Raw genomic sequence first — 27,544 nt, forward strand, 5'->3', positions numbered from 1 at the left:
TCAAAGGGAAAGCAAATGTGAACCTGGAACCTATACAACATCTGCTGTCCAATATTTATAACAGATTGTATTAGTGCTTATTCAAAGAAACCACAAGGAACAATTAGCATAAATTTAGAAGTAATAGATTTTGCTCCATTAATTTTTAGAATTTCTGGAACTGATTTCTTCACAATGACGGTAATCAAAATGCACAGATGATGCAATATTTAACCTATCAAGACAGAGCAGAGAAAAGTCCATTTAGTTCTCTGGACCCTGACTCGCTCTTTGGATGTGTTAATCAATTAGTTCCAATTTGCCTCTTCACAAAACTCTGCATTTATTTTTCACCCCAAGTGTTTATCAATACTCAATGGCTACTTTACCTAATAAATATCCACAGTGTATATTCGTGGTCTTCAGCTTCTGCAGCCCATCCACTTCAAGGTTTGATGTGTAATGGATTCAGAAATGCTCTTCTGCTGTAATGCATGGTTATCTGGCAGCTGTTACCTTTCTGTCAGCTTTTACGGCCATTCTCCTCTGACCTCTCTCACCTCTACTGTGCTTTCTCCCACAGAACTGCTGCTCACTGGATGTTTTTGTTTTTCACACCATTCTCTGTAAACTTTAGAAAGTGCTGTGTATGAAAACTCCAGGAGGTCTGCAGCTTCTGAGATACTCAATCCACCCTGTCTGGCACCAACAATCATTCGATAGTCATGGTCACTTAGATCACATTTCTTTCCCATTCTGATGTTTTATCTGCACAACAGAATTTCTTGACCATGTTTGCATGCTTATATGCATTGAGTTGATGCCATATGATTGGCTGATTATAGATTTGCATCAACGAGGTGTACAGGTGTACCTAATAAAATGGTCACTTATGTACTCTTTTGAAAGTTATTATTTAACCTCCTTCCTTTCTGTCTTGTGTTAGGGGTCACCCTAGTTTGGAATGATGTTATGGTTCCTCTGCTGATTGTTTACCTTTCTCCAAGGTCACTTGCCTGCTTGTAGAGAGTCTGCAGAAAGTGGTGGGCAGAGCAGGTTGATGGACAGCTGGTGTCCAACATGTGGAGATAAAAAGCAGATCCGCTGGGCCACAGGCAGACATACCACGAGACACACACAGTGTCGGACACTGAAAGAGCTTTGTGTACCCACATGCAGGTAGGGTTCTGGAGGATCGATTCAGGGAAATTGATCAGTGGCTCACAGTGTGAAAAGGTGTGACCGGTGGGGAATTATTTGTGTGTCCACCCTCGCCTGGGTGATAATTCCACCACTGAAGAACGGTCGTATGTGCTATGGTCATCGTCAGTGACTACAACAGGATTTCAGAAGACAACGGGAAGATCCACAGCATCACCTCTCTCTCTCTCCAACGTTACTCAACTAACTACCTTGAACTGAACTGAACTCTGTTCATCGTATCGTACGACAGTACCCATTTACCCCTAGATTTGAAAGAGCCTAGTTTTGTTCCTATTTCTACATATATATCATTGCTAACCTGTTTGATATATTTGCATTTATATTACTGTATTGCTTAGTTACTAATAAACACTATTAGTTTATAGTAATACCAGACTCCGGAGTGTTTTCCATTTCTGCCGGTTCGTTAACTCGGTCACAGGGTACGTGACACTTGTTATTCATAGTCATAAAAACTAACCACTTGAAACAATGGCTGTGTGCCCAACAACCTCTCTGATACAGAAATAAATCAGCAGGAGACACTGGAATCTGAGAATCATTTGAAGCATGGTTTCATTTTTCTTCTGACTCCAACTTTACCTTTCTCTTTATTTCCCTTTTTAAACTTAAGTTACTGGGTATATTTAAAGCAAAGGATGATCCTCAAAGGTTATGGGAAGAAAGTAAAGAATGGGGTTGAGAGGGATAATAGATCAGCCAATATGAAATGGCAAAGCAGACGGTATAGGCCAATTGGCCACGGACCAGTGGTTCGGGACCACTATCTTATGGTATTAACTTAATTCGACCTCTATTAATTAGCCTTCCTGTTTTTTTTTATTTCCCAATCTTCAAAAATATGCCCAGTTGCTTTTTCTACTCACTCAGGATCCAGAAACACTTTGAGCAGCTTTGTGGACAAGAGTTTTGAAGGATGCAGTATAACTACCTTTGGGCTATCCTGCTAAGACAAGTTGTGGCTCCACATTCAAGATTGTCTTATTGAACATAAGGCTCTTCTTAGGGTATTGTAATATTGCATGGTATTTAGAGATACTGCTTAACAAGAAGAAAAATCAGTTAATATGCTCAGTATTTTGTATTTCCATAAGAAAACATTTCCAGAGATTCTATTTCTTAACTTACCGAACAACCTAAGAAATAAAAGATATCCCTGAGCTAGTTCCATCTTTCAATGTTTATGTTGACCTTGTGCCCAACATCTATTTTGCTCGCCAATTACAATATGCCTTAGCGTCCAAAAACATCTAACAGTCTCAACCTTGGATACATTCAATGACTGAGTATCCACAGCCTGAGGCTTAGAATTCCAAAGACTACAATACTTTACATAGAGAAACCTCTCCCCACCTCATTCCTCAGAGGACAATTTTAATCCTAAAACCATGCATCTTAGTCTCCAGCTCTTGAGCCTGAGGGGAGAGAGATTTATTTTGGGAAGAGATTTAATCTGGTGAGAGATTTATTCTAGGGTGTTGAAGAAACATTTCTCTTCCTTGTTCAATGCTTCACCCAGGAATTGATATAGTGAAGTTGCACTGCATTGGTTCAAAAGTAAGTACATCCTTCTTTAGGAATAAAATAAATGTCAAATTATCTATCAAATCCTTGCACAAGTATAGAAAGGTTCCCTTACATTTGAATCCCAGCCATTTTTCGATAAAGGGCAACTCACCATTTGCTTACTGAATCGATTGCTGCTTTTGTAAATATATCTTCTATATCTTGTGAACCAACATACAGATTCCCCTGCATGCCATTCTTTACTAGCTCTCACCATTTAGGTTGTATTCCCTCCTGTTTTATTACTACTAGGTTTTACAATACAGGGCCATCCATCATTTTAAAAGTAATCAATATACAAATTGATAAGATGAAAAAAAAGGCTAGAAAAATGCTGGAGATACCTCTAAATATCATTAAAGCAAAGAAGTACATTGAGTTTGTACTCAGTTTTCAGAATGGAATGCGCTTGTTTTGAATAATCTGTGCCCATTCCAATAACAAGTCATGAAAAACATCTTATAAGCAAAATACTGTAGCTTCAGGAGCAGCACTATGGCACAGCGGGAATGCCGTTACTGAAAAGCTCCAGTAACCTCGGCTTGATCCTGACCTCAGGTGCTCTCCCTGTGAGGAGTCTACATATTGTTCTTGTGACCACATCGATTGTCAGGGGTATCCCTTTCCCTTCAAAATGCCACAGGCGTGCAGGCCAGTAGGTTAATTGGCTGCTGTAGCTTTCCCCAGTGCATGCGAGTAGTAGAAGAACTAAGATGAAGACCTTGCTTTCATTCTGAATAAACCAATTACTCTAAAAAAAAATTTTGATATATAGTCACCTTAACAACGTGTGTTTCCAGTTGCTGGTTTGAGTATAGCAAGATACCACAAAGAAGAACAACTCCTAGCCCACCAGGGTAGTCTCCAACCTGGCACCATGAAGAGAAAATTCTTCCTGCAACCATTTCCCCTATTTTTTCCCATCTCCTCTGGATCCAACTGCCCCTATCACCCTAATCTCCACCCCACCTACCCTCTCCAACTGCCCACCACTTAAACATTTCACCAACCTCCTTTCCTTTGCTCCTTGTCTCTACCAGATTCCATCATCGTCAGCCCTTCCTCACTTCCACCTATCACCTCCCAGATTTCTGCTATCACTCTTTGTCTCATCTGCATATCACCACCCTCCTCCCCTTTCACCTGGACACAACTATCACTTTCCATCTCTTGACCAACCATTCCCGCCAACAGTTCCTTTGTCCATTTCCCTCTACAGATGCAACCTCGCTTGCTAAGTTCTTCCAACACTTTTATTTTGGGTATGTGTTTCCACAGTACCTGGACAATTTGATTTGGTTATGTTGGTTGAAAGTTAACCAAGAGCATAGCAAGAATTGTTCAGCATGTGACAACACAATTGGGTGTGATCACTGGGGTGGCTCATTTAAGACAGAAATGAGATGAATTTGCAGCAGTCTCTCACTGCTACATTTGGAAAGACAGCCTCGTTGATGTTCTCACTATTGGGATGGGGTACTTAAACTCCTAGCTGACTGAAAAGTGTGACTGATACCTGATAATACCAGCAGCCGTAAACACTTCTGCTTCTGCAATTCAAACTAAGTGAAAAAAATGTTTAAAACAATGACATTCAGCAGGACCACAAATCACTAAATTGTGCACTCAGAGAACATTAATTGCAGCATGCTGAATAGTCACATTTCAATCAAATGGCATGATTCAATTAGAAGAGTCTTCTTGTCACTTTTGCTCAACTACATTTTTGAGATAACACTATATATTATATATCATATGTATATCTGCAGTTATATATTTCCCTTCTTTCTCAAATAATCTGTGCCCATTGCATTACTAAACCATTACCAAACCAGAAAAAAACAGACACTGAAAGATAGACAGTGGATTCTGGTAAATTGGAACACATTGGGGCTAACATATTTTGGCCCAATTCAGTGGTTGTCCCAATTAGTTGAAGTTTCATGGAAATAAATTTTAAGAAGTATAAAAAAGAACTACCAATTAACTGAATAACAAATTATGTATTTAAATTAAATACAGAATAAATTAGAACACTAGCAAAACTATTACGGTATTATAAAACTGTATAATAGTTCCTAATAGTTATCACGGATGGACTTTATTCAGTGTACACTGCCATATTCTTTAAATTGACTGTAAATGAACAAAATCAGCGCAGACAGTGGGCTGCCTTCAAACAGTTCTTTTGATGATTACATTCAACAAATCTTAACGTTCAAAATGACTGTCAATATTTTTAAATGCCTTGCAGTTCCTAACTTGTTGAAGTAGTAAAATAATTTTATTTTTACTCCTGACCATTTCTGGCATCTCCAAGCATGAATGCTTGAAACTGCAGTGAGCAAAACAATTCTGAATTGTCTTACTGTTTATTTCTTGCCAACTATCGATGACAAATATCACTGCTTTTTGAACACAGACACGCAAGTAATGCCACTTAAAAACTATTCTCTCTAAGCACTGTGTAGTGTCTAACAGCCACGCGATGTGCACATGACTACTGCTAGTTAGAAAATGTACAACAACAGTCACCAGGGCCAATTAAGAGGCACAGTGTCCCAAATAAATGAAGGGAATCCGGCTATTTTCTTCTTTGTTCTTGAAGTGTTTGATGCACCATCAATAACTCACACTGAGACGTAGGCGAGATATCGGCTTTTATTGACTGGAAGAAGGAACCAGGAGTGAGTGTCTATCATACAAGGTCCTGGAGACTGAGGCCGAGCGTCAGGCCGCAGGTCTCCTTTATACAGGGGCCTGTGGGAGGAGCCACAGGAGCAGTCAGCAGGGGCGTGTCCCGACAGGCACATAGTTCACCACATTCACCCCCCCTTCGTTTGAAAAAGTCCTCATGTAGCGAAGGTTCTTACAAGTCAAGCCGATCAGGCGGTCGAATCTGTCGCTGCGATCTACGTAGCACCGGCTGTGACCCCATAGGTGCCGGCAACATTGGCGATTGCACAGGGGACGGGGGTTGCGCGTGTTCTTGCCCACTAGGCGCCGGTGATCCCTCATGCATGTGCGAGGCGCCTGGTATAAACGCGTACGAAACGCCCGGTATACAAGTGTCGTGAGGAGTCTGTGTAGGGCCTGGTGCGTACGGTGTCACCTCTGGTGCAGGGTTCACAGTTACCGGAGAGCCTTCAGGGTAGTGGTCTGCTGCACCTGCGGGTGCCAGGTCGCGGATGGAGACCGTATCCTCCCGCCCATCAGGTAAGACCACGTAAGCATACTGGGGGTTCGCATGGAGAAGGTGAACCCTCTCCACCAGCGGGGAGTATTTATTGCTCCGCACATGTTTCCGGAGCAGCACTGGCCCCGGGGACGTCAGCCAAACTGGTAGGGTGGTCCCAGTGACAGACTTCCTGGGAAAAGAGAATAGGCGTTCGTGAGGGGTGGCATTGGTGGACGTACATAACAGAGAGCGGATAGAGTGCAGTGCCTCAGGGAGGACCTCCTGCCATCGAGAGACCGGCAACCCTTTGGACTTAAGGGCTAAAAGTGTGGCCTTCCACACTGTGGCATTCTCCCGCTCTACCTGGCCATTACCCCGGGGATTATAACTCGTGGTCCGACTGGTAGCAATGCCCCTAGCTAGCAAGTACTGGCGCAGCTCCTCACTCATAAAGGAGGACCCTCTATCACTGTGGATATAGCAGGGATACCCGAACAGAGTGAAGAGCTGGCGCAGGGCTTTTATGACGGACGTGGCAGTGGTGTCGGGGCAGGGGATGGCAAAGGGGAACCGTGAGAACTCGTCAATAACACTGAGAAAATAGACATTGCGGTCAGTGGAGGGAAGGGGGCCCTTAAAGTCAACACTCAGGCGTTCAAAAGGGCGGGTGGCCTTGACAAGTTGTGCCGTGTCAGGACAGTAGAAGTGCGGTTTGCACTCGGCACAAATTTGGCAGTCCCTGGTCATCGTCCTGATGTCCTCCAGGGAGTACGGCAGGTTCCGAGCTTTCACAAAATGGTAAAATCGGGTGACCCCCGGATGGCAAAGTTGTGCATGAAGGGCGTACAGCTGGTCGAGCTGTGTGCTAGCACATGTTCCCCGGGATAGGGCATCAGGGGGCTCATTGAGTCTGCCAGGCCGGTACAGGATATCATAGGTGTAGGTGGAGAGTTCTATCCTCCACCGCAAAATCTTATCATTTTTGATCTTGCCCCGCTGTTGGTTGCTGAACAGGAACGCAACCGAGCGCTGGTCGGTCAGCACAGTGAATCTTTTGCCAGCAAGATAGTGCCTCCAGTGCCTAACAGCCTCCACTATGGCCTGGGCTTCTTTCTCCACCGCGGAGTGCCGAATTTCAGAGCCTTGGAGGGTGCGAGAAAAGAATGCTACTGGTCTGCCTTCCTGATTAAGGGTAGCAGCCAGAGCGAAATCGGAGGCATCACACTCCACTTGGAAGGGAGCGGTCTCGTCCACTGCATGCATCGTAGCTTTGGCAATGTCCGCTTTAATGCAGTTGAAGGCCGCGCAGGCCTCAGCAGAGAGGGGAAACGAGGTAGACTTGACCAGGGGGCGAGCCTTGTCTGCGTAATGGGGGACCCATTGGGCGTAATAGGAAAAAAACCCCAGGCACCGTCTGAGGGCCTTGAGAGTGGTGGGAAGAGGGAGCTCTAACAGGGGGCGCATACGTTCGGGATCAGGCCCAATAACCCCGTTTTCCACGACATACCCAAGTATAGCAAGGCGGGTGGTACCAAAAGCACACTTGTCCCTGTTATAAGTAAGGTTCAGAGCTGCGGCCACTTGGAGAAACCGTTGGAGGTTGGCGTCATGATCTGGCCTGTCATGACCACAGATGGTGATGTTATCCAGATAGGGAAATGTGGCCTGCAGTTGGTACTGGTCCACCATCCGGTCCATTTCCCTCTGGAAGACAGAGACACCATTCGTGACACCGAAAGGGACGCGCAGGAAGTGATAGAGCCGGCCGCCCGCCTCGAAGGCGGTGTAGGGGCGGTCCTCTGGGCAGATGGGGAGCTGGTGATAAGCGGATTTCAGATCTATTGTCGAGTACACCTTATACTGAGCAATCTGGTTGACCATATCCGCGATGCGGGGTAGGGGGTATGCGTCAAGCTGCGTAAACCTATTGATGGTTTGACTATAGTCCACCACCATCCTATTTTTCTGCCCAGTCCGAACAACAACCACCTGGGCCCTCCAAGGGCTTGTGCTCGGCTCAATGATCCCCTCCCTGAGCAGCCGCTGCACCTCCGACCGAATGAAGGCCCGGTCCCCCGCGCTGTACCTCCTGCTTTTGGTTGCCACAGGTTTACAGTCGGGGGTCAGGTTGGCGAACAGCGGTGGGGGAGGGATCTTGAGAGTGGAGAGGCTGCAAGTGTCGGTAGCGCAGCTGTTGGCCTGGTTCTGGATGGGATGTGTGTGTCCGTGTGTGTGTGTGGTCAGTAGCGGGGTATGTGAAGAAGTCCCACAAAACTGAGGATTCTTGACAGTGAGTGGTGGGAGGGGCCCGTCGTATACCATAGTCACACTTTCGAGATGGCTCTGGAAGTCCAGCCCCAATAGCACAGGTGCACACAGATTAGGCATGACCAGCAGTTCAAAGTCCTGATATACTGTGCCTTGCACCACCAAAGTCGCTACACAACCCGCCCGGATGTCTGCGGACTGCGACCCAGAGGCCAAATGGAACCTCCGACTGACCGGCCGCGTTGCAAGTCCGCAGCGTTGCACTGTGTCCGGGTGAATAAAACTCCCAGTGCTGCCCGTGTCAAACAGGCATCCAGTCCAATGCCCCTCCACCTGGATGTCCATCATGGATCTTGCAAGCTGGTGTGGGGCGCTTTGGTCGAGAGTCACAGTGGCCAGAGTTGGATCGCCGTCGGGGTACCCGGTCAGCATCGGAGGGTCGGGGGCGGGGCGTGCTGACGCCGACAAAGATGGCCGCTCACATCTGGGGTACCCGGTCAGCATCCGAGGATCGGGGGCGGGGCGTGCTGACGTCGACAAAGATGGCCGCCCACATCCCGGCATGCAAGATGGCGGCCCCCACGTTTCACCCGCAGCGCTGCACTCCGCTCGAGGTTGAGACTTACAGACCTTGGCGAAGTGGCCCCGCTTTCCGCAGCTGGAGCAGGTCGCTTCTCGCGCTGGACAGCGTTGTCGAGGATGTTTCTTTTGGCCACAGAAATAACAAAGCACGAGTTTCTGACGGGCCACAGCCATGGTCAGGGTCGGGGAGCTCGTGGAATGGCGACTGGCGGCGGCGTTGGCGAATTCGCTCCCGGGAGCCGGCGGTGGCGGGGTCTGAGGCGTCCACGAAACCGGCGGGGAATCGCGCGACTGGACAGCGTCGGCGTTATGCCGCGCAGCTTCTAGAGCGTTGGCCTTCTCTATCGCCGAGCTTAAGGTAAGATCCGAGTTCTCCAGCAGCCGCTGGCGCATGTACACTGACCTCAGTCCCGTCACAAAGGCGTCTCGCACCAGCAGCTCCGCATGCTGTTCTGCCGTGAGCGTCTTGCAGTCACAAGCTCGGACGAGTGTCTGTAGTGCTCGGAGAAACTCAGCGCACGATTCGCCAGGCCGCTGTTGCCGGGTAGCTAAGCGATGTCTTGCGTAGACGGTGTTCACCGGCCGCAGGTACTGTCGTTTGAGGGCGTCCAGTGCCCCTTCGTAGGTCGGCAGGTCCCGGATAAAGGAGTAAACTTTGGGGGTGACCCTCGAGAGTAGGATTCTGTGCATAACGGCGGGTTCAGTCGCACGAAGCTCCGCCAAGTACGATTGGAAGCATGCAAGCCAGTGTTCAAAAGCGAGAGCTGCGTCAGGGTCTTGAGGGTCCAAATCCAACCGGTCCGGACGCAAAACGGGTTCCATGTTTTAAAACTTCCAGTCAATAAAATTGATGCACCATCAATAACTCACACTGAGACGTAGGCGAGATATCGGCTTTTATTGACTGGAAGAAGGAACCAGGAGTGAGTGTCTATCATACAAGGTCCTGGAGACTGAGGCCGAGCGTCAGGCCGCAGGTCTCCTTTATACAGGGGCCTGTGGGAGGAGCCACAGGAGCAGTCAGCAGGGGCGTGTCCCGACAGGCACATAGTTCACCACAGTGTTGTCTAACATAAACGGCTGCCCTGATTAACTGATTGCCCAATGAACTGGAATTCATGGAATACAGAAGTACAATTCAATAGGTTCAGGGGAAACAGTGTGGCAGTTCACCATAATACAGCTATAATACAACACTTCACAACCCTACGGATAGCATTGCACAATACTTGGTTACTTTCTTGTAATCTAGAGATGATTATGCTCAAGTTTCCACTCACCTACACCTTTTAATCTTTTACTATTTGTTTTGTAACATTATTGCTATAGGTAATCTTTCCTACCTCAATTCCCCTTCACGTTTCTCAAATTACTTGTTCTTTGTGCATACTGAACACAATAATTGCACCCTGTTATCTTCCCTCATTTACTCTTCTGTTCACTTCCCTCAGAATTTGTAGGAGTTTTAAAACTCAAACTTGCTGGGTTTTCAATTTCAATTATATCAGTGACTAGAAAGGATATGGCAACCTGCCTCAATGATTACACGTCATAGCACATCTTACATACACTGTGATGAAGTGTTTTGAGAGGTTGGTGATAAAACATGTCAGCTACTGCCTGAGAAACAACTTGGATCTGCTCCAATTTACCAACTAGCATAACAGGTCCATATATACCATTTCATTGGCACTGCATTCAATCCTGGACATCTGGACTATAACGATATATACATCAGGATACTTTTAATGAACTACAACTCATCATTCAATACAACCTTTCCCTCAAAACTAATCAATAAGCTTCAAGACATTGGCCTCAATAGCTTGTTGTGTAATTGGATTCTTGATTTCCTCACTTGCAGACCCCAGTCAGTTTGGATTGGCAACATCTCCTCCACAATCTCCATCAACACAAAAGCACCACAATGCTATGTGTTTAGCCCCCTTCACACTTGATACTTATGACTGTGAGGCAAAGCACAACTCCAATGACATATTTATGTGTGGTGATTACACCACTGTTGCTAGCTGAATCAAAGCTGGTGACAAATCTGCAGAATCTAGATGGTTTTTAAACATTGCTGACGTACCTGCCTCAACTTGGCAGCTCATTCCAAATACGCATCCCCACTTGAATGAAAAAACTGCATCTGATGTCCCTCTGAAATATATGATCTCTTGCACTTAGTGCTCTCTGGGAAATAGGCTCTGTTTTTCACCCTGCCTGTGCCCCTTATGATATTATGTGCCTTCTTGAAGAACTCTATGAGATTTGCCAGATTTGACTTCCCACCCTGCCTTTCCAAATATTGGTAGATCCTATCCCTCAGAATCCTCATTGACAAGCTATCCATCACCAATGTCAGATGCTCTGATATCTTTCCCATTTTTATAAATCTGGTTCTTATCCTTCTGCAATCGCACTGCTCCACCGTTGGTGGCCACACATTCAGATGCTAAGGTTCCAACTCTGATATTGCCTTTTTCAACCTCTTTAACTCCCTTCCGTAAGAAAGAGAGGCAGGAACAGACAACTCTCACACTTGCTCTTCTATTCATAGACTAGTACAGCACAGAAACAGACCCCTCAACCTACCAAGATGTAAACTAAAACTAACCCTACTGTCCTGCCAGTTCATGTTCCTATCTAAATGTATCTCAAACGTTGCTTTGCATCTGCTTCCACCACCTCCCTGGCAGCAGGTTTTAGGTATCTACCAATGTGTAGAAATATAGTGTTGGTAATCTTCCTTAAATTTTCCCCTCCCAACTTAAAGCTGTGCCCTCTCATATTTCACATTTCCACTCCGGAATAAAGATTCAGACTCTCTACCCAATATCATTTTATATACTATTCAATATATAGTTTACATACAATTCAACAACTCATTCTTTATCTTAGCTCTATTTTCCTGTACTGAACCCATGTGTCTTAATTATCTTAATATCTAAAACGTATTGATCTCCCTGAGTAGAATATGTGCAGCAACTCAGCATTCACAACCCTCTTGGGTTAAGACTTCTAAAGATTCACAATCCCTTGAGTGAAGAAATTTCTCCTCATGAATGGCCAGCACCTACTCTTATGAGCCTTAGATCTCAGTACCTCAATCGCTGGAAATATCAACACCACATTTACCCTGTTAAGCTTCAAGAACAGGTGATATAATTCTAGAATTAGCAATATTATCTTTCATTTTAGATTTTTAGTAACTCTTGAACTTTGTTTCTCAAAGTACCAGCATTTTCATTCTTTGGCCTTTGCTTTCACATCTATCATTTATGTCCGCGCTAACTATATTAGCTATTTCCTTATTCTTTCCTTTCCCCAATGGTCACCCTGGTTCTTGATAAAATGGGGAAAAATATAAAACAAAAGAGTACAAGAGAACAAGTCACTCAGCCCTTCCAACCTGTCTCAGCATTCCATATAATCACCGCTGATCTACATCAGCCCTTAACTCATTCTCTGACCTAGATACCACAGTCTTTAATTCCCCAATCTTTCAAAAATTCTCAACTTCTACTGTAAATACTTCTCTTGAGCTAGTATCTACAGTGCTTTGGACAGAGAATTCCAAGGATTGACCAAAGGAGGATTAGGATTTGTCTAACTATCAAATGACAGCAGGTTTGGTTTGAGGAGGAATTAAAATCTGGGTAAGATTTGGAAGCTTAACTTTACTTGCCTTTGCCAAGCAATTATAATGCTTCATAAAAGTTAACCACGGTGTTTCATTTTATGGGGAGAAATATCAAGCACTGAGCTAAGTCCATTTCAGAGGAAAAAGAAGATAATGACATGATAGAGCTATATCTGAAAATACACAAGTTAATGAAACAAATCTTTAATTCAGTAAATTTTAATTTACATGCTACAATATTAAAAATTAGCATTATTCAATTTTATTCTCTCTTCCAAAACAAACCATGGATTAAAAACCCTTTCGTTGTTTAATACTAAACGTTGCTTAAGAACAGAAAAGCAAAAATTACTAATGCTGGAAATCTGAGATAAAAATTGAAAGTGCTAGAAATACTTAACATATCAAGCAGAATTTTGCAGGAAGAGAACTAGAGCTAATGTCTCAGGTATGTAACTCCCTCATTAATTCTTATCTATACTATACCGAACAGATGAAGAGCTACCGACCTGAAACTTTAACTCTCTTCCTCCCTCTACAGATGTTGCCAGACCTATTGCATATTTCCAGCACTTTTTGTACTTATTGCTTAAATGTAATCCAGAGTTTAAGATTATTTTCTTCACGCTGCAAACAGTTGGAAGTTCTGAATTTGCACAATACCTAGAGCATTAGTATAGTAGAGAAAAAATCCTTCACACAGTTTTAAGATCAACTGATATTCACATAAAGTCTCGTACATTCACAGCACTGAAAAGTATTAAAGTATTAGATGGAGATTTGTAGTGCAAGCAGAGTAAATGGGTACATGAAAAGTCAATGAAAATGGGATTAGGGCAAATGGTTTCTATGAAGAAATCTAACCAAATCATTGGTCCTTCAGCCTCTTTGTATTCTGTAACAAATTGCTGTAAGTTAAAGGCTACAATAATATACATCATTGGCCTTTGAGCTTTCTCTGCATGAAAGTTATTACATGCTATTATTGACTTTTTGGTAGTCCAGAGCATGGGATTAGAAATCTACATCACAAAAAACACTGAGGTTTCCCACCTTAGGTTTGAATTTAATTGAGATGTGAAGAGAGATTCTGCGCTAAAATGTGTTAGAGACACTGTCCTCTCTTCAAAGTTAGGCTACATCCACACTATGCCAGATAAATCCGTAACCAAAGCTTTTTCTCTTTGTTTTTACCCTCCATCCACACTAAAATGGCATTTTCATCCCCCAAAACCGGAGCTTTTCAGAAATGTTTTCCAGAGTGGGTATTTTTGAAAATGCTGCTTGGGCAGATCAGTGTGGACGGAGCAACCGGAGACTTTTGAAAATGCTGTCAGATGGCAGTGCGCTATTTCATTGTTTTCTTGAACACAACCTAACAATTTCAGAACAGATGGCAATGAGACTGAAGCCAGAAGAGTTAGAAATGTACTCACCAAATACATTGACCCATAACTTACTGAATAAATAAGTATACTGTACTCACTTTGCTGTTTTCTGTCCTTGCTCGTATGAAGGTGGTTTACCAATTTATGCAAGTACTTCTCTGACAATAGATGTGTAACAGCCTAATGTAACATTGTATGGAAATACAAGATAACACTGATGCAGACATGTTTTATACATTTAACAAGATACTTTATTAATGCAACAGAGTTAGTCAGTTTTTCAATGTTCGTTGTCAGCTGGGTCATACAGTCCGTGAATTCCCTGTCGGTTCCCTCCGTACACTCTGGTATTTGTTTTTTTTTAGTTTTAAGTTCTCCTGCATGAGAGCCAACAGCTGTCTGTCGTTTGAAGTTTTTCTGGTCTGTAACTACACAAATGCGCACTTTTACGGCGAGATTCGACACCAAACATGTTGCTTGTTTTCGGTAGATGTGTCCTGCGAATGCGCAGGAGGAGGAGATTCGCCAAAATCTCCGTTTCAGTGTAGATAGAGATATTTTCAAAAACGCATAGTGTGGATGCCTATTGTTTTTACACGAAACCAGTGTTTTCAAAATTATCCGGTCTAGCCTGAGTCTGCATTCTGTCAGTGAATCTGAATCTATCTAGTCAATCTAAACATTTTCACTACTGATAGATTAATTTCTATAAATTGTAACAAATCTGCAATTATAATGATCTATTTATTGGATAAATGTAGTATACAAATAAAACAAAATTAATTTACAACAGATGCTGAGTTGGGCAGTTGATAATCAGAAAATTCATCATCTTGTGTATATTCCCCTAAAATGGTCTGTTCAATAACTTCAAGCAATACACTGTAAAGACACAGGTGCAATTTTTTAGTTTTCTATTAACACGATAATAATAGCAATAGCAAATACTCACCTTTCAAATCCTAACTGTCTGAAGGTCTTTTCCCAATCCGTACCTAATAAAATAAAACATGACATAATTAATTCTGATAGTTATTATGTGGAGGATTCAATAAAATGCAATACAAACCAATAAAAATACCAATTTTAAAGCCTTGTGATTATGTGGCAAATTGTCCTTTTATTTTTCTCATAAAAATACATTCCATAGTACACCTTTGTTAGTCCCCTAATATACTACCAAAAGAATTGTCCTAAGAAGAGTAGTGAGTATATTTAAATTGTTTCAAGATACCTATCAGGCAGTTTGTTTGTGAAGTGTTATAGTAGCTGTGCTTATTCTCCGTGTTTGCTGCATGTCTACTTTTGACTTCAACAGCAGCATAGAACGGTTGACAGCTAAATCTTCTGCCCAGCCAGTTACATTTTATGAAAAGCAATAACACTGCAAATGTTTGAATCTGTATCAAAAACAGTAATGCTGGAAGAACTCAGCCCATCAAGGAGCATCTGTAGAAAGAGAAACCAGTTGTTTCCTCAAAACTCAATTACATTTATAATTTCGTGCTTCAGACAAATGCACCCCATTTGGTACAGTATTGTCTAACCAGCAAGGTGTCATATTGAACTAATTTTCACTTGGATTTTTTTCATTGGACTGAGTATTCATACATATTAAAATGCTTGATTTCAAATTTTCCAGCTTAATTTTGCCCTCATGAAAAACACTTGGATGTCAACAACAGCTATATCCAGTTTTTGCAAAGCACCATTTTTTGTACAAGATTTCAAAAACAATGTTGGCATTTACATTTTCACTTCTAATGAAAGCTCGCTGACATTTGGAAATTTGAATAGAAATTCTTGTTTAATTATAATTTTGAATTTCCTGCATTGTAATAGTGGCTTCACTTCTTGGCACTAAAACGCTCTGGAACGTTTTTAAAGGCATTAAAGGGATGCTACATATCTGCAAATCTTTCTTTGAAACATGCTCTCTGCAGCATTTTTCTACACTACTCTAACTGTAGCCCATTCCTACATAATCAGAACAATGATGGGCTGAGTACAAAACTAGAGCCAGTGAGTGTAAAAATAACACTTCTGCTCACTTTGTTCACATCGACAATCAATAATTCCAATTACTAACACTTGGCCCAAAACCTACAATGTCTTGACTATTCCAGTGCTGATCTGGGTGCTTCTTAAATGTAACTGTTGCTACCACGTTCTCACTGTCACAACCACAGATTTGGCAGTACAGTAGATATGGCAATTGTGCTTGTGAATTTGCACGTGTCAGGTAATTATTATTTAATAGTGATAGTATTTAACTCCATTATTGTCATTATAGTGCTTGTCGAGACTTGGACAGAGCATAGCAATGCTCCCCTGCTGTTTTACATTCAGCCTTCCCTGAGAAATTGGACTTTCAAATCAACTGACTCTGAAGACTAGCAGTATTCGTTTAATGTTTAGATGTTCTTTTCAGTCGCAGTGTAGGCTTCATTTTCCTTTTGAGAGTTTTAGTTAATGACCCTGTTTTGACCTAGCGTTTATTGTTTTATTTTCCCTTTAACAGGTCAATAGTTCACATACTTTAACATGAACAGTCTCTCTGCTCTCCTTTTTCTTCTTTCTAGGATGTGCATCTTGATCTAGGAAAGACAAATTTAAATCACTGGAGTATTCTCTATTTCCTTCTATTGATCCCTTTACAATATGATCTCTCTTCCTGGTCTCCTGATCCTCAACATCGCCTGACAAATCCTCTGTTTTCACATCTCCAATGATAACTCTCTTTTTAACCTTCCATTCATCCAGCCTTTGCATCTTCTTTTACAAGCAGCTTTTTGTCTCTTGTTCATGCAATAACCTGAATAGATTCTGGTTCATTATTCTCACAAAAGCCAAATACTTGCAGCTTTTGTGAAGCTCTTTTGAACTCTCTTCCAGCTTAATACTAACCTACATTTCACAGGTAACTGCCTGATTAATGTATCAGAAGCTTTCTCAGATACGCTGCCTACAAAAATTGTTCTAGTCTGACCACCACTTTCATCTCTGTCATGGTTCCTCTGAGCAGCATGGTTCTTACTTGGTCCCATATGCTTTCTAGCAGAGGCACAGAGGCTGGCACCAACACCTGTTTACCCTCTGTTGGGCAATGGTTCATGGTGTGCAGCATGGAGAGAATTGTAGCATCATCCAGTATATTACTTAATTTGCTTTCACTCTGTTGCAGGGGATGTGGTATATAAATGGTGGAAGGATCTCCAGTCAAGTTGTAGTTGACCCGGCCAGTCACACCCTGATAATGCTGGCCCGAATACATACAAGGCCAATGTGGCTTGTTGGTTGTTATATTTCAGTGTTACGAATGGCATTCACACAGGAGTTATCTTTCCTCCAGTACAAGTTCTTAGTTGGTTATCTACAGGCTTCAGTTCAGTACCTTTGAAATGTTGTTCGAACTCATGTTGTAGATTAACTGAAACAGCTGAGTCAGTGTTCAATTCCATTTTAATTAATCTTCCTTTCACTTCTGATGTAAGCCATATGGCTGGTCTTGTTTTTGCTTGTCTATTATTAGAAGAAGAAAAATAGCCCTTAACTCGGCAGTGGAGTTATCAGGGCACCGTCATGACTGTGTTTCCGTGGCAAGCTATTCTTGTTTTCATGAGGCTGAGTGGCTGGCTTGACACTCAAAGTGACTTGCATTCGAACTCAGGAAACTTCGCTCTGGAGTCCGGCGCTGACATTATTGCGACACCAAGCGGGACTCTACTATTAGTTTTCATGTTATTAATCTCAAGGCGAGCCTGATCTGTGTCATTCTCATCACTATCAGATTTTTCATCAATATCATGCAGATTAGTGCTCTTATTGAAACGGCAGCTTTTTACTTTTTTCACTTCCCTGTGTAGTTCATTTATTTTGTCTGTCATTTATCTTTGTGCCCTACTTTGTTGCATTTTCTGCAAATTTCCACCTTAATCCTACAACCAACTTAAACAAACTGCACAAGAATCTAAAGATGGCCATGATCCTTTGTATCCCCAATTACCATTACCATCGAGGCCACATCAGGAGTCTCTTCCTGACCGTTAGCACAGCCAGCACTGCCAGACATTTTAGCTACCACTTCAAAAGTTAGAGATCAACAATGGGGTGCGGGAAGGGGTACTGGTTCACTAGATGAAGGTCCGGTGGCGGAATATACCAGATCTCATGACTCTAGTGCGGGTCTGTACCCTATACACACATATCCAGCATTGTACAGGTGCCTGGTTGAAATTTACAGTCCATAAGTCTAGCTTTGAATTACAAGCTATAATAGAGTTAACTCCCAATCCCAAGGAGGATGTAGAGAAATTTATCCCTAAAATGGAACTGCTCCATAAATGTCATACTCCAAATGATGATGACATTTACGTAGTAATGGACACCTGTTTGGGGACAGTTAAGTGGAAACAAGTTAGAGAGTATATTGAATGGCCAAGGCAGGCCCAGGAAGTTGATCTAAACACCCTGTAGGCTAATCTACTAGAAGCATTGAAGAATCTAGATTCTTTGTAGATGAGCATAAGGTACACAGAGTCATGCAGAGAACAGATGAAAATGTTGATGATTACATGGAATGTGTGTATCTTGGATTACCCTCTTAAAGTGGGACGTCCATCTTGGTAAATGTTACTGTGTGAGGGCTACAGACGAGGTTAAAATAAATATTCACAGCAACCTGTGTGGGAGGAGGAAAGGTTAAACAAAATACTAAATGTTTTACAACATTGCCAGAGACAATTACCCACTGGAGTTGTTTTATGTTTCTGGGTAGCCTGGCAAAGGCTACAGTCTTGAAACCAGTCATCTTCCACCTCCACGGCGAACTGTGCAGCAGGCTACTCAGTTTACTGTAAAAAGATCCATTTGGACAACATCCCAAGCTTTGTCATGCCCAAATCCTGCTCATGGTAAAGAGTTCTGAGCCCGTCATTCCTCTTCGACTGCAGATGGACGACAAGTAGACTTATTGATTGATACTGGAGCCATTTTTTCTATAATCCATGCTTCCAAATGGCCATAAGCACTTCTAAGTGATGAATCAGTAAAAGTTGAGGGACTCATGGGGCAGTCAGTTTTGCTACCCCTTTCTCATAAGGTCATATCAGTTTCTTTGGACACGAAGGGAAACAACTGTTTCTAATAGCAGCCAGATCATGGATTAATTTATTGGGCTGGAACCTTCTTTATAAGTTGGGATGTATATGAGCATGCTCCCCAGAAGGGGCACAACTTCAGGTGCCTGAGACAGTTGACTAGATTATTTGTGCTTTACTAGAAGACTGTTCAGAAGTGACCAGTCTTGATGAATATTTGTCTGCTAATACATTAACTATGATTAAGCAACTGTTGGAACCGTCAGAGGCCCATTCAGTGCTTGAGAAATATCCACACCTGACGTCTGAGCGGAGCACAACTGTCCACTGTATGACATATTATTCTGCAGAGGGCCTGAACTACAGTGAAATAATTGCTCCAAGATTAATTCATTCCCTCTTGTTATTTTTACCCTCTGCGTGGGTCCTACTGCTGTAAAGTTGCCACCTGATGTTGCACCATTTTTTAAAAAATGCCACTCAAAGTGAGCCCACACATTCCCCTTTATATTGCTCCATCGATTCGCTCATGGGACTTGGGACCCATGGTTGATCATCTCCTGCATAAGGCATCAGAGGTTAACTATGCCCAGTTAGAGGGAACTCTTTCAGTATTTCCCCAGGCAATTGCTTTTATGTACAATAACCTTATTTCCTATTCTGGGTGAGTTTGATCATTGAGTCTCCAGTTTCTCCTTGGTAAGGGATGGTGAAATAACCAAGCACTTGCTTGCTCAATTACCAGAAACACCATGGACTGAGGACTGTCTACAGAACCTTTGAAAGTACAATTGGATTTAAAAAAATCCCTCCCACACAAACCTCAGCATCCCTAGGACCCAGAGGCAGAGAAAGGCATTACACGTATATTGGAAGCATTCCTGCAAAGGGGGATTGCCATTCCAACAGTGAGTCCATATAACACACGTACATTGCCAGTGCAGAAGCTGGGAAAGGACACCTACCATTTTGTCCAAGGTCTGTGTTGGGACCAATTCTTTTTATGTTATACGTCAATGATTTAGATGATGGAATTGATGGCTTTGTTGCAATTTTGCAGACGATATGAAGTTAGGTAGAGGGGCAGGTAGTTTTGAGGAAGTAGAGAGGCTACAGAAGGACTTAGAAAAATTAGGAGAATAGGCAAAGAGATGGCAGTTGGAATACAGCAAGGGTCCCCAATCTTTTTTTTTGCACCGCAGACTGGTTTAATATTGACAATATTCTTGTGGACCAACCGACTGGTTGGGGGGGGGGGGGGGGCGCGAACGCGTTGTTAATCACCACTGGAATATAGATGATAAGTCAACTAAGTCACTTATAAGTGGCTAATACACTCAATTTTGTTTAAAAGGGTATATCTAACAAATTGAATATTAAACACACAGCACATATTTTCCTCGCATGAACATACAAAATCATTGCAACACACCAATATCGCTGAATCAGTGGGAGCCCTGGGCTTGTTTCCCTGCAACAAGATGGTCCCATCGAGGGGTGATGGGAGACAGTGATACTCAAAGGGGGTTCCTTTCGTCCAGTCTATTCCGCAATTTAGTTTTTGTTGCATTCATTGCAGAAAAGCCCGCTTCGCAGAGATATTATGTTGAAAATGGAAGCAACGTTTTCAGTGCTTTCGTGGCTATCTCAGGTAGAGATGTTATGTCAAACATACTTTTCATCCCACCGTCATTTGCAAGCTCAAGGAGTTGATCTTCTTTCCACTCTGACATGGATGACGCGTGGGTAATGACCTTGCGTGCATTCAAGTTCCAACAGTGGGCATGACAGGTGCTGCTGACTCATATCGTTTCATATCACCAAATCATATCGTTTCCTCATGGCCTGGTAGCACATGCTTTGCGGCCCGGTACTGTTTTGTGCCCCGGTGGTTGGGGACCACTGGAATACAGCGTCGGGAAGTGCATGGTGATGCGCTTTGGTAGAAGAAATGTAACAGTTGACTATTTTTTAAATGGAGAGAAAATAGAAAAAACTGAGGGGCAAGTTGTCTTGGGAGTCCTTGTGAAAGATTCCCTAAAGGTTAATTTGCAGGTTGAGACAGTGGTGAGGAAGTAAAATGCAATATTAGTATTCATTTCAAGAGGTTTAGAATATAAAAGCAAGGATGTAATGTTGAAACTTTATAAAGCACTGGTGAGGCCTCACTTGGAGTATTGTGAGCAGGTTAGGGCCCCTTATCTTAGAAAGGATGTGCTGAAACTGAAGAGTGTTCAAAGGAGATTCATGAAAATGATTCCAGGATTGAATGGCTTCTCATATGAAGAGCATCTGATGGCTCCGGGCCTTTATTCACTGGACTTCAGAAGAATGAGGGCTGACCTCATTGAAGCCATTTGAATGGTGAAAGGCCTTGATAGAGTGGACGTGGGGAGTATGTTTCCTATGGTGGGAGAGTCAAAGACCAGAGGACACAGCCTCAAAAAAGAGCCTTTAGAGCAGAGATATGAAGAATTTCTTTAGCCAGAGAGTGGTGAATCTGTGGAATTCTTTGCCACAGGCAGCCGTGGAGGCCAAGTCTTTATGAATATTTAAGGCAGAGGTTGATAGGTTTTTGATTGTCCAGGGCATGAAGGAATACGGGGAGGAAGCAGGAGATTAGGGCTGAGAGGAAAATTGGATCAGCCATGATGAAATGGTGGAGCAGACTCAATGGGCCAAATGGCTTAAATCAGCTCCTATACTGTATGGAATTATGGTCTTATCTGAGGGCTATTAACAGATCTGGATACCATGGTTCCAAACCCAGCTATACTCCTTAGTTCTATTCCTGCTAACAGTAAATATTGTACATTGCTGACTTACGTGTGCCATTTTTTTTCCAATCCCAATTCACCCAGATCCCCAATATTTGTTCTCTTTCACCTACCAAAGCAAACAATATACCTGGACCCACCTCCCACAGGGATATACCAAGAGCCCAACCGTCTTCTCACAAACTCTCCAGAAGGACTTGGCAGATGTAGTTTTGCCATCTCAATCCATGCCCCTGCAACATGTAGATGATCTACTTTTATGCTGTCTGGATCACCAAGTCTCTTAATAGGACTCAGTAATGCTTTGTTGGGCCCTGGCTGACAAGGGCCACAAGTTGTCAAGACAAAATTTACAGCTTTGTCAACCCAAAGTCCATTACTTGGGCCACATCTTGAGTGGGATCTGCCACCTACTTTCAGATAAAAGGATGAGGGCCATTATCAGTTTGCCCAAACTATTCCTCAAGAAGGACCTTGTCCACTTCCTGGGTATGACCGGGTATTGCCAATGGTAGAACTTAATCAACTTCAGGACTTTGCTTCACCATCAGCTCCAAGGTCAAATTTCAAAGTAAAATTTGACCAATTGAAGTGGTCGATTGAAACCAACAAGTCCTTTACAACTCTGGTGACTACACCAGCCCTTGGACTCCCAGATTATGGTAAGCACAAAACCAGAGCTTTTTCTGTAGCAGTACTTACTCAACAGTATGGCAATGCCTCTTGTGCAGTCACCTATGACAGGACTCATCTGGACCCTGTAGCTGAAGGTTATCCTGGTTGTTGAGAGCTGTGGCTGCAGCCTACCATACAATAAATTTGTCTCAAAAGCTGACTCTGGGCTACACAGTTGTGGTTCACGTGCCTTGTGTTGACTCCACTTTCAAATTAAACAATTTCAGTGTGATGCACCGGAGGCCAAAAATATTTCATAATTAAAGCACACTGTGTGCAAGACTCTCAGGGCATCTGGTATCACCCTAACGGAGATTTTGTGGCACTCTCCCCCCACCAGCATGCCTTTAATGTACATGATTTGACACATGCAGGAAAAACAGAATGATGGGTATGATCAAAAATGAGTGATGTGTGCAGTAATTCCAACCTTAGTGAGAAAAGTAGTGGCAAATTGTATGATTTGGAAAATCACTGCCGGTACCAGCCACTGTTGGACCCTCCCCCGGGGACATGCATCTCCAAATGGACTTCGTGCCATTACCTAAATGTCTGGGCTATAATTATGTGCTTGTCAGTGAGTAAAAACATATCCAGTTCATAGAAATGATGCGATAACTGTCACTAAACTCTTCTTATGAGAATTTATTCCTAGAAAAATGATCTAGTACATTCCCAGTGTACATGATGAATTAACTCTTCTAATGGGCTTCCTTATGGGTTTGTGGATGGTATTAATCAAGTATTTCTTCAGTATCCTGGCGATCTTTCCAGAAGCTGTGGAAATACAAGGAAGACCGCGGTAGTGATGGGTTCCTCCTCACTGTTAGGCTTCTGGTGTTTCTATCTGCCCTCACACTAACGTACTTCCTCTATAAGGGGAACTACTGTAAGCAAATGGACGAAGTGGCCATGGGATCGCCCTTGTCACCAGTAATTGCTAATTTCTACATGGAGGACTTTGAGGAGAGGGCTCTGAGTTCATAACCCTTATGCCAAAATACTTCTTCAGATACGTCGATGACAACTTCATAGTGTGGCCTCAGACTGCAGCACTCCAACAGTTCCGTGACAGTATGCATCCAAACATTCAATTTACAATGGAGATGGAGAAGTGGGTGCCTCCCATTCCTGGGCATTCTAATATGACGCAAACCAGATGGTAGCCTCGGACACGGCATCTATCGGAAACCCACTCACGTGGACTTATACCTCAACAATAACAGCCACCATCACACCTCCCAACGTAGAGTGGTTCTTTCTACTTTGACTAACCATGCAAGAACTATTTCAGACTCAGAGATTCGCCCTGAGGAAATAAGACGATTACGCATGATGTTCCTACAAAATGGCTACGAGAAGGAAATCAGTCAGGCCCTTAAAAAAGCTGACAGAAAAAGCAGGAAACCTAACAACAAGGAGGAACCTAGCTCTATCCCGTCTTCCACAAACCTGAAAGGAAGCTCAAATCACAGCTTACATGGGTCAAAGACGGCCTGGGATTCCAGTCAGCTGGCATTACAGGATTCCCAAGGACCAGTGTGTATTGGCTAGACGAGACACGTGACGGAAACACGCATCAAGGAGCACGGATGTGTCATTTGAGTACTCAGAGAAATCGGCAGTAGCAGAACGTTGCACTCACTACGGCCATAGGATTGACTTCAACTGCACAAAACTACCATGCCGCCCCAATGGCTTTTGGGACTGCCTGGTAAAGGAAGCTATTGAAATAAAATTGGAGGAAAAGAATTTTAACCAAGACGAAGATCTCACTCTTAAGTAAGAACTGGAATTCCATTGTAAACAAGATGGGGACAGTGGAAACCTAATTGGATGAGGACTAACCAATCAGGAGGAATGGACGACAGGGGTATAAATACCACGAGACTAGACATGCCCAGGGATCATCCCTGATGAAGATGGCAGAGTTTGGCATAGGAAACCTCGGTTATAATCGATACCTGTACCTTGCCTGCGAAGTGTGAGGTGTTAGCCATCGAGATCTTCTCAGGGATTATTCTGAGGTTTGGAATCCGTGAAAAGATCTTGAGGGGACAACAGCTCACACTTCACAGGCAAGGTAACACAGGAACTAATGAAAGCCTTACAGTGTATGTACGACTTACCACCCTTGAAGCAGTTGAAAGAGAAAACAGGACCCTGAAAGGCAATCCGGCTAAATTGTGTGAGGAAGCTGGACTAAGGTAGCCAGAGGCACTTCCACTGGAGTCCATGTCAGTGCGCTGCACTCCAAACTGTGTAACGGGCCTGTCTCCGCATGGGTAATCCCATATGCTTGCCAGCCCCTCCTCCATCAAGTTACTGGGTGGATTACACATTCAGAAGGTGGGTTGCAATTGCAGCCTATACCCTGAATCACAGCCAGTTTGATGCTGCACTTTACATTGATAACAAAACTAAAACTGTAAAGGGAGCGTGGAACTGCACAACCCACAGAATGCTTCTTGCCAATCATACCTACAGTGGAGTGCAAAACCCCCCTGCACTGCAGCTGCTCCTTGGGATGGGGTGACGTTTATCACTGTAACCAGCAAGGGATGGAACTAGACTTAGGTGACACTCCAAAGCCTGTTAAAGGTAGTCACTGGGTGTGTGGCCAGCAGGCCTATCACTGGCTACCAAGAGTACTCCAAAAAACAGAAGGGACCCTTGGCCTGAACCAAAGCTGTTTTCTGGCCTACGTAGTTCCATATACAGTATGTATCACCTGCCCACACTCTCTCTATATCCCACTGCACGGTGCCACCACAGAGACTGAGCATTTCTGATTAATAGCATCCCCTTTCTGGGGAACTGCTGGACTCGCTCACAAGAGCATCAAGATGGCCTCAGCGCCAGGGAGATTGGCTAATGAGACAACCTTAGCGCTACATGATACAAGTCAGGCCATCACCACCAAATCAGTGGCAATCCTCACTATGGACCTTCAAAATTGATTAGCACTGGACCATTAGCTTCCAGTTTAAGGTGCCGCTATCAAAGGTGTGCAATGGCAAACTGGTAGTTTGAAAGGCAAGGGATTCGACCAAAAACATTACTTAGAACAGCTGTACTGAAGCAAATTGTGGTGAACTATCGCCACAGACAGTGCAGAAGGAGGTAGAGGCTAGGCGAGGCTGGTTTGGGGGATGAGCCTTGCTGAAGCATTGCGAGGCGCAACTTGTTTGAGCCAAGGTTGCAGACAGAGTTGGTATTGCTGCTGGAGATGGAGTGAGTGATTTGGAGGGCAGCAGATGCAGAAGAGTTTCGATGCTCATCCACTTAACCTGGGTGTGAGGTTGGATTGCTGAAGGTGCTGAGCCGATTTGGTGAGATTGAGAATGGCTTCAGGCATGTGGCCCACGTGTATCTTGGCGCCAAGGTCTGGGTCCCAGAGCAAGTCACGACCCAGTGCTTGAAGAATTTAAGTGCCGGCACAGATAGACTGGAAGCCCAAGTGTCAGAGTGGGGACAAGGGTTGAGTTGATTTCACTTGCTCTCCTGCAAATATTCATTTCTTTCTCCATGGTACCGAGGCTATGAACTGATTGGCCTGTTGTGTGTTTCTGCCCCACTGGCGTGATGAACCGTGGCTGAGGCTTGGGGCTGCTCTGGGAGCAGATCTGGGCAGTCAGTCTGCTTCAGAATGCTGTTGGTTTGCTTCTGTTTGGACGATTTGAGTTTTTTTCCCTCTATTTATCTATCCAGTGGTCTTTGGTCTTTCTTTTTTTTAAAATTGGAGTTTTCAGGTTTCTTGCTTTGTGGCTGCCTCTAAGCAGACAAATCTCAAGGTGTGCAACTGATACACTCTTTGTAATAAATGTGCTATGCATCTTTGAATCTTTTGTTGGCCTAGGGGGATGGTACATGTGCTATCATCGGCCAGAAGAGTTGCACACACATCCTTGATATGTTCCAAGAATATCACCAATTTAGCTGTATGCATCCGAGTAGAAGCTGATAACCAAGGCGGATTGAGAGTTGTCACATTCCTTCTAGTCTCTTGCCTGAGATTGCCCTGTGGAATGTTAGCCTGCAGAGCAGCCATCTCCATCAAGATAATCACCCCGATGAAACTGTCAGAGTTTCAGAGGCTCTGTGCTATTGAAATTCAGTAAGATTTATGTTGTCCTCTACAGGCCAAAGAGGAGGGAGTGCAGAAGTTGCAGTAAGGCAATGATAGCCTTAGATATAGGAGCAGAATTAGGCCACTAGGCCCTTCGAGTCTGCTCTGCCATTTCATCATGGCTGATCCACCTCAGCCCCAATCTCTGCCTTCTCCCCCATCCCTTCATGCTCTGACCAATCAAGAATCTATTAAACTCTTCCTTAAATATACATAAGTACTTGACCTCCACAACCATCTGTGGCAACAAATTCCACAGATTCAACTCTCTTATGGTTTAAGAAATTCCTTTTTATCTCCAATCTAAAAAGATGCCCTTCCATTTTGAGGCTGTGTTCTCTGGTCTTAGGCACTCCCATACAGGAAACATCCTCTCCACGTCCACTCTGTCAAGAGAGATTTTTGAAGTGAGACCACCGGAGACATCTCTGCTGACTACAAGTGGGTAAGATTATGGCTGTATGTACTCAAGCCAGATGAATGAGGCCTCTTTAGAGAGACTTTTCCAAAAACATTATGTCTTTTTACACAATAGCAGGTGCTGGAGGCAAAGAGATAGCAGAAGGATGGAAACATACCCAACAACTAAGGTTCTATTGTCTTCACTAACTTCAAAATATCATTGGCTGTCTGCGCAAAGTTTCGATTGACTTTACCATTCTCTGTTGTGAATAGTGATTGTTCCTGCCAGTAAGGAATTCATACGTATACAATTTACAATAATGAACACCCGTAACTGATAAGCCAATTCTGTATCAAAATGGCAGTTTTCCATTCAGGTTTCAGGACAGTGTGAGTGACAGGGTCTTACACTGCTCTCCTTGTGCACAAGTAAAATAACAAAGAATGCTCGAGTCCTAAGTGTGTGTTTGCTCTGGGCCCAGTTATTTTAGTTTAGTCAGCTCCATCATGGGTACCAGCCTCCATTGTATCCAAGACCTCTTCAAGGAGTGGTGCTTAGGAAGGCAGCATCCATCAGTAAGGATCCCCACCACCAAGGACATGCCCTCTTCACACTATCATCATCAGAAAA

General features: G+C 43.5%; 1 protein-coding gene across 1 annotated transcript in view; it reads right to left on the reverse strand.

The window, feature by feature from the left end:
* The window catches only part of LOC132397577 (piezo-type mechanosensitive ion channel component 2-like), a 566,872-nt gene that overhangs the window by 229,316 nt on the left and 310,012 nt on the right, over window positions 1–27,544 (reverse strand). Inside the window, exon 4 of the mRNA XM_059976392.1 lies at window positions 14,784–14,826. Coding sequence (XP_059832375.1) covers window positions 14,784–14,826 — 43 coding nt within the window. The remainder of the gene's footprint in view (window positions 1–14,783; window positions 14,827–27,544) is intronic.

The sequence above is a fragment of the Hypanus sabinus genome, chromosome 1 (assembly GCF_030144855.1).
Source record: "Hypanus sabinus isolate sHypSab1 chromosome 1, sHypSab1.hap1, whole genome shotgun sequence".
NCBI classification, from domain to species: Eukaryota; Metazoa; Chordata; class Chondrichthyes; order Myliobatiformes; family Dasyatidae; genus Hypanus; species Hypanus sabinus.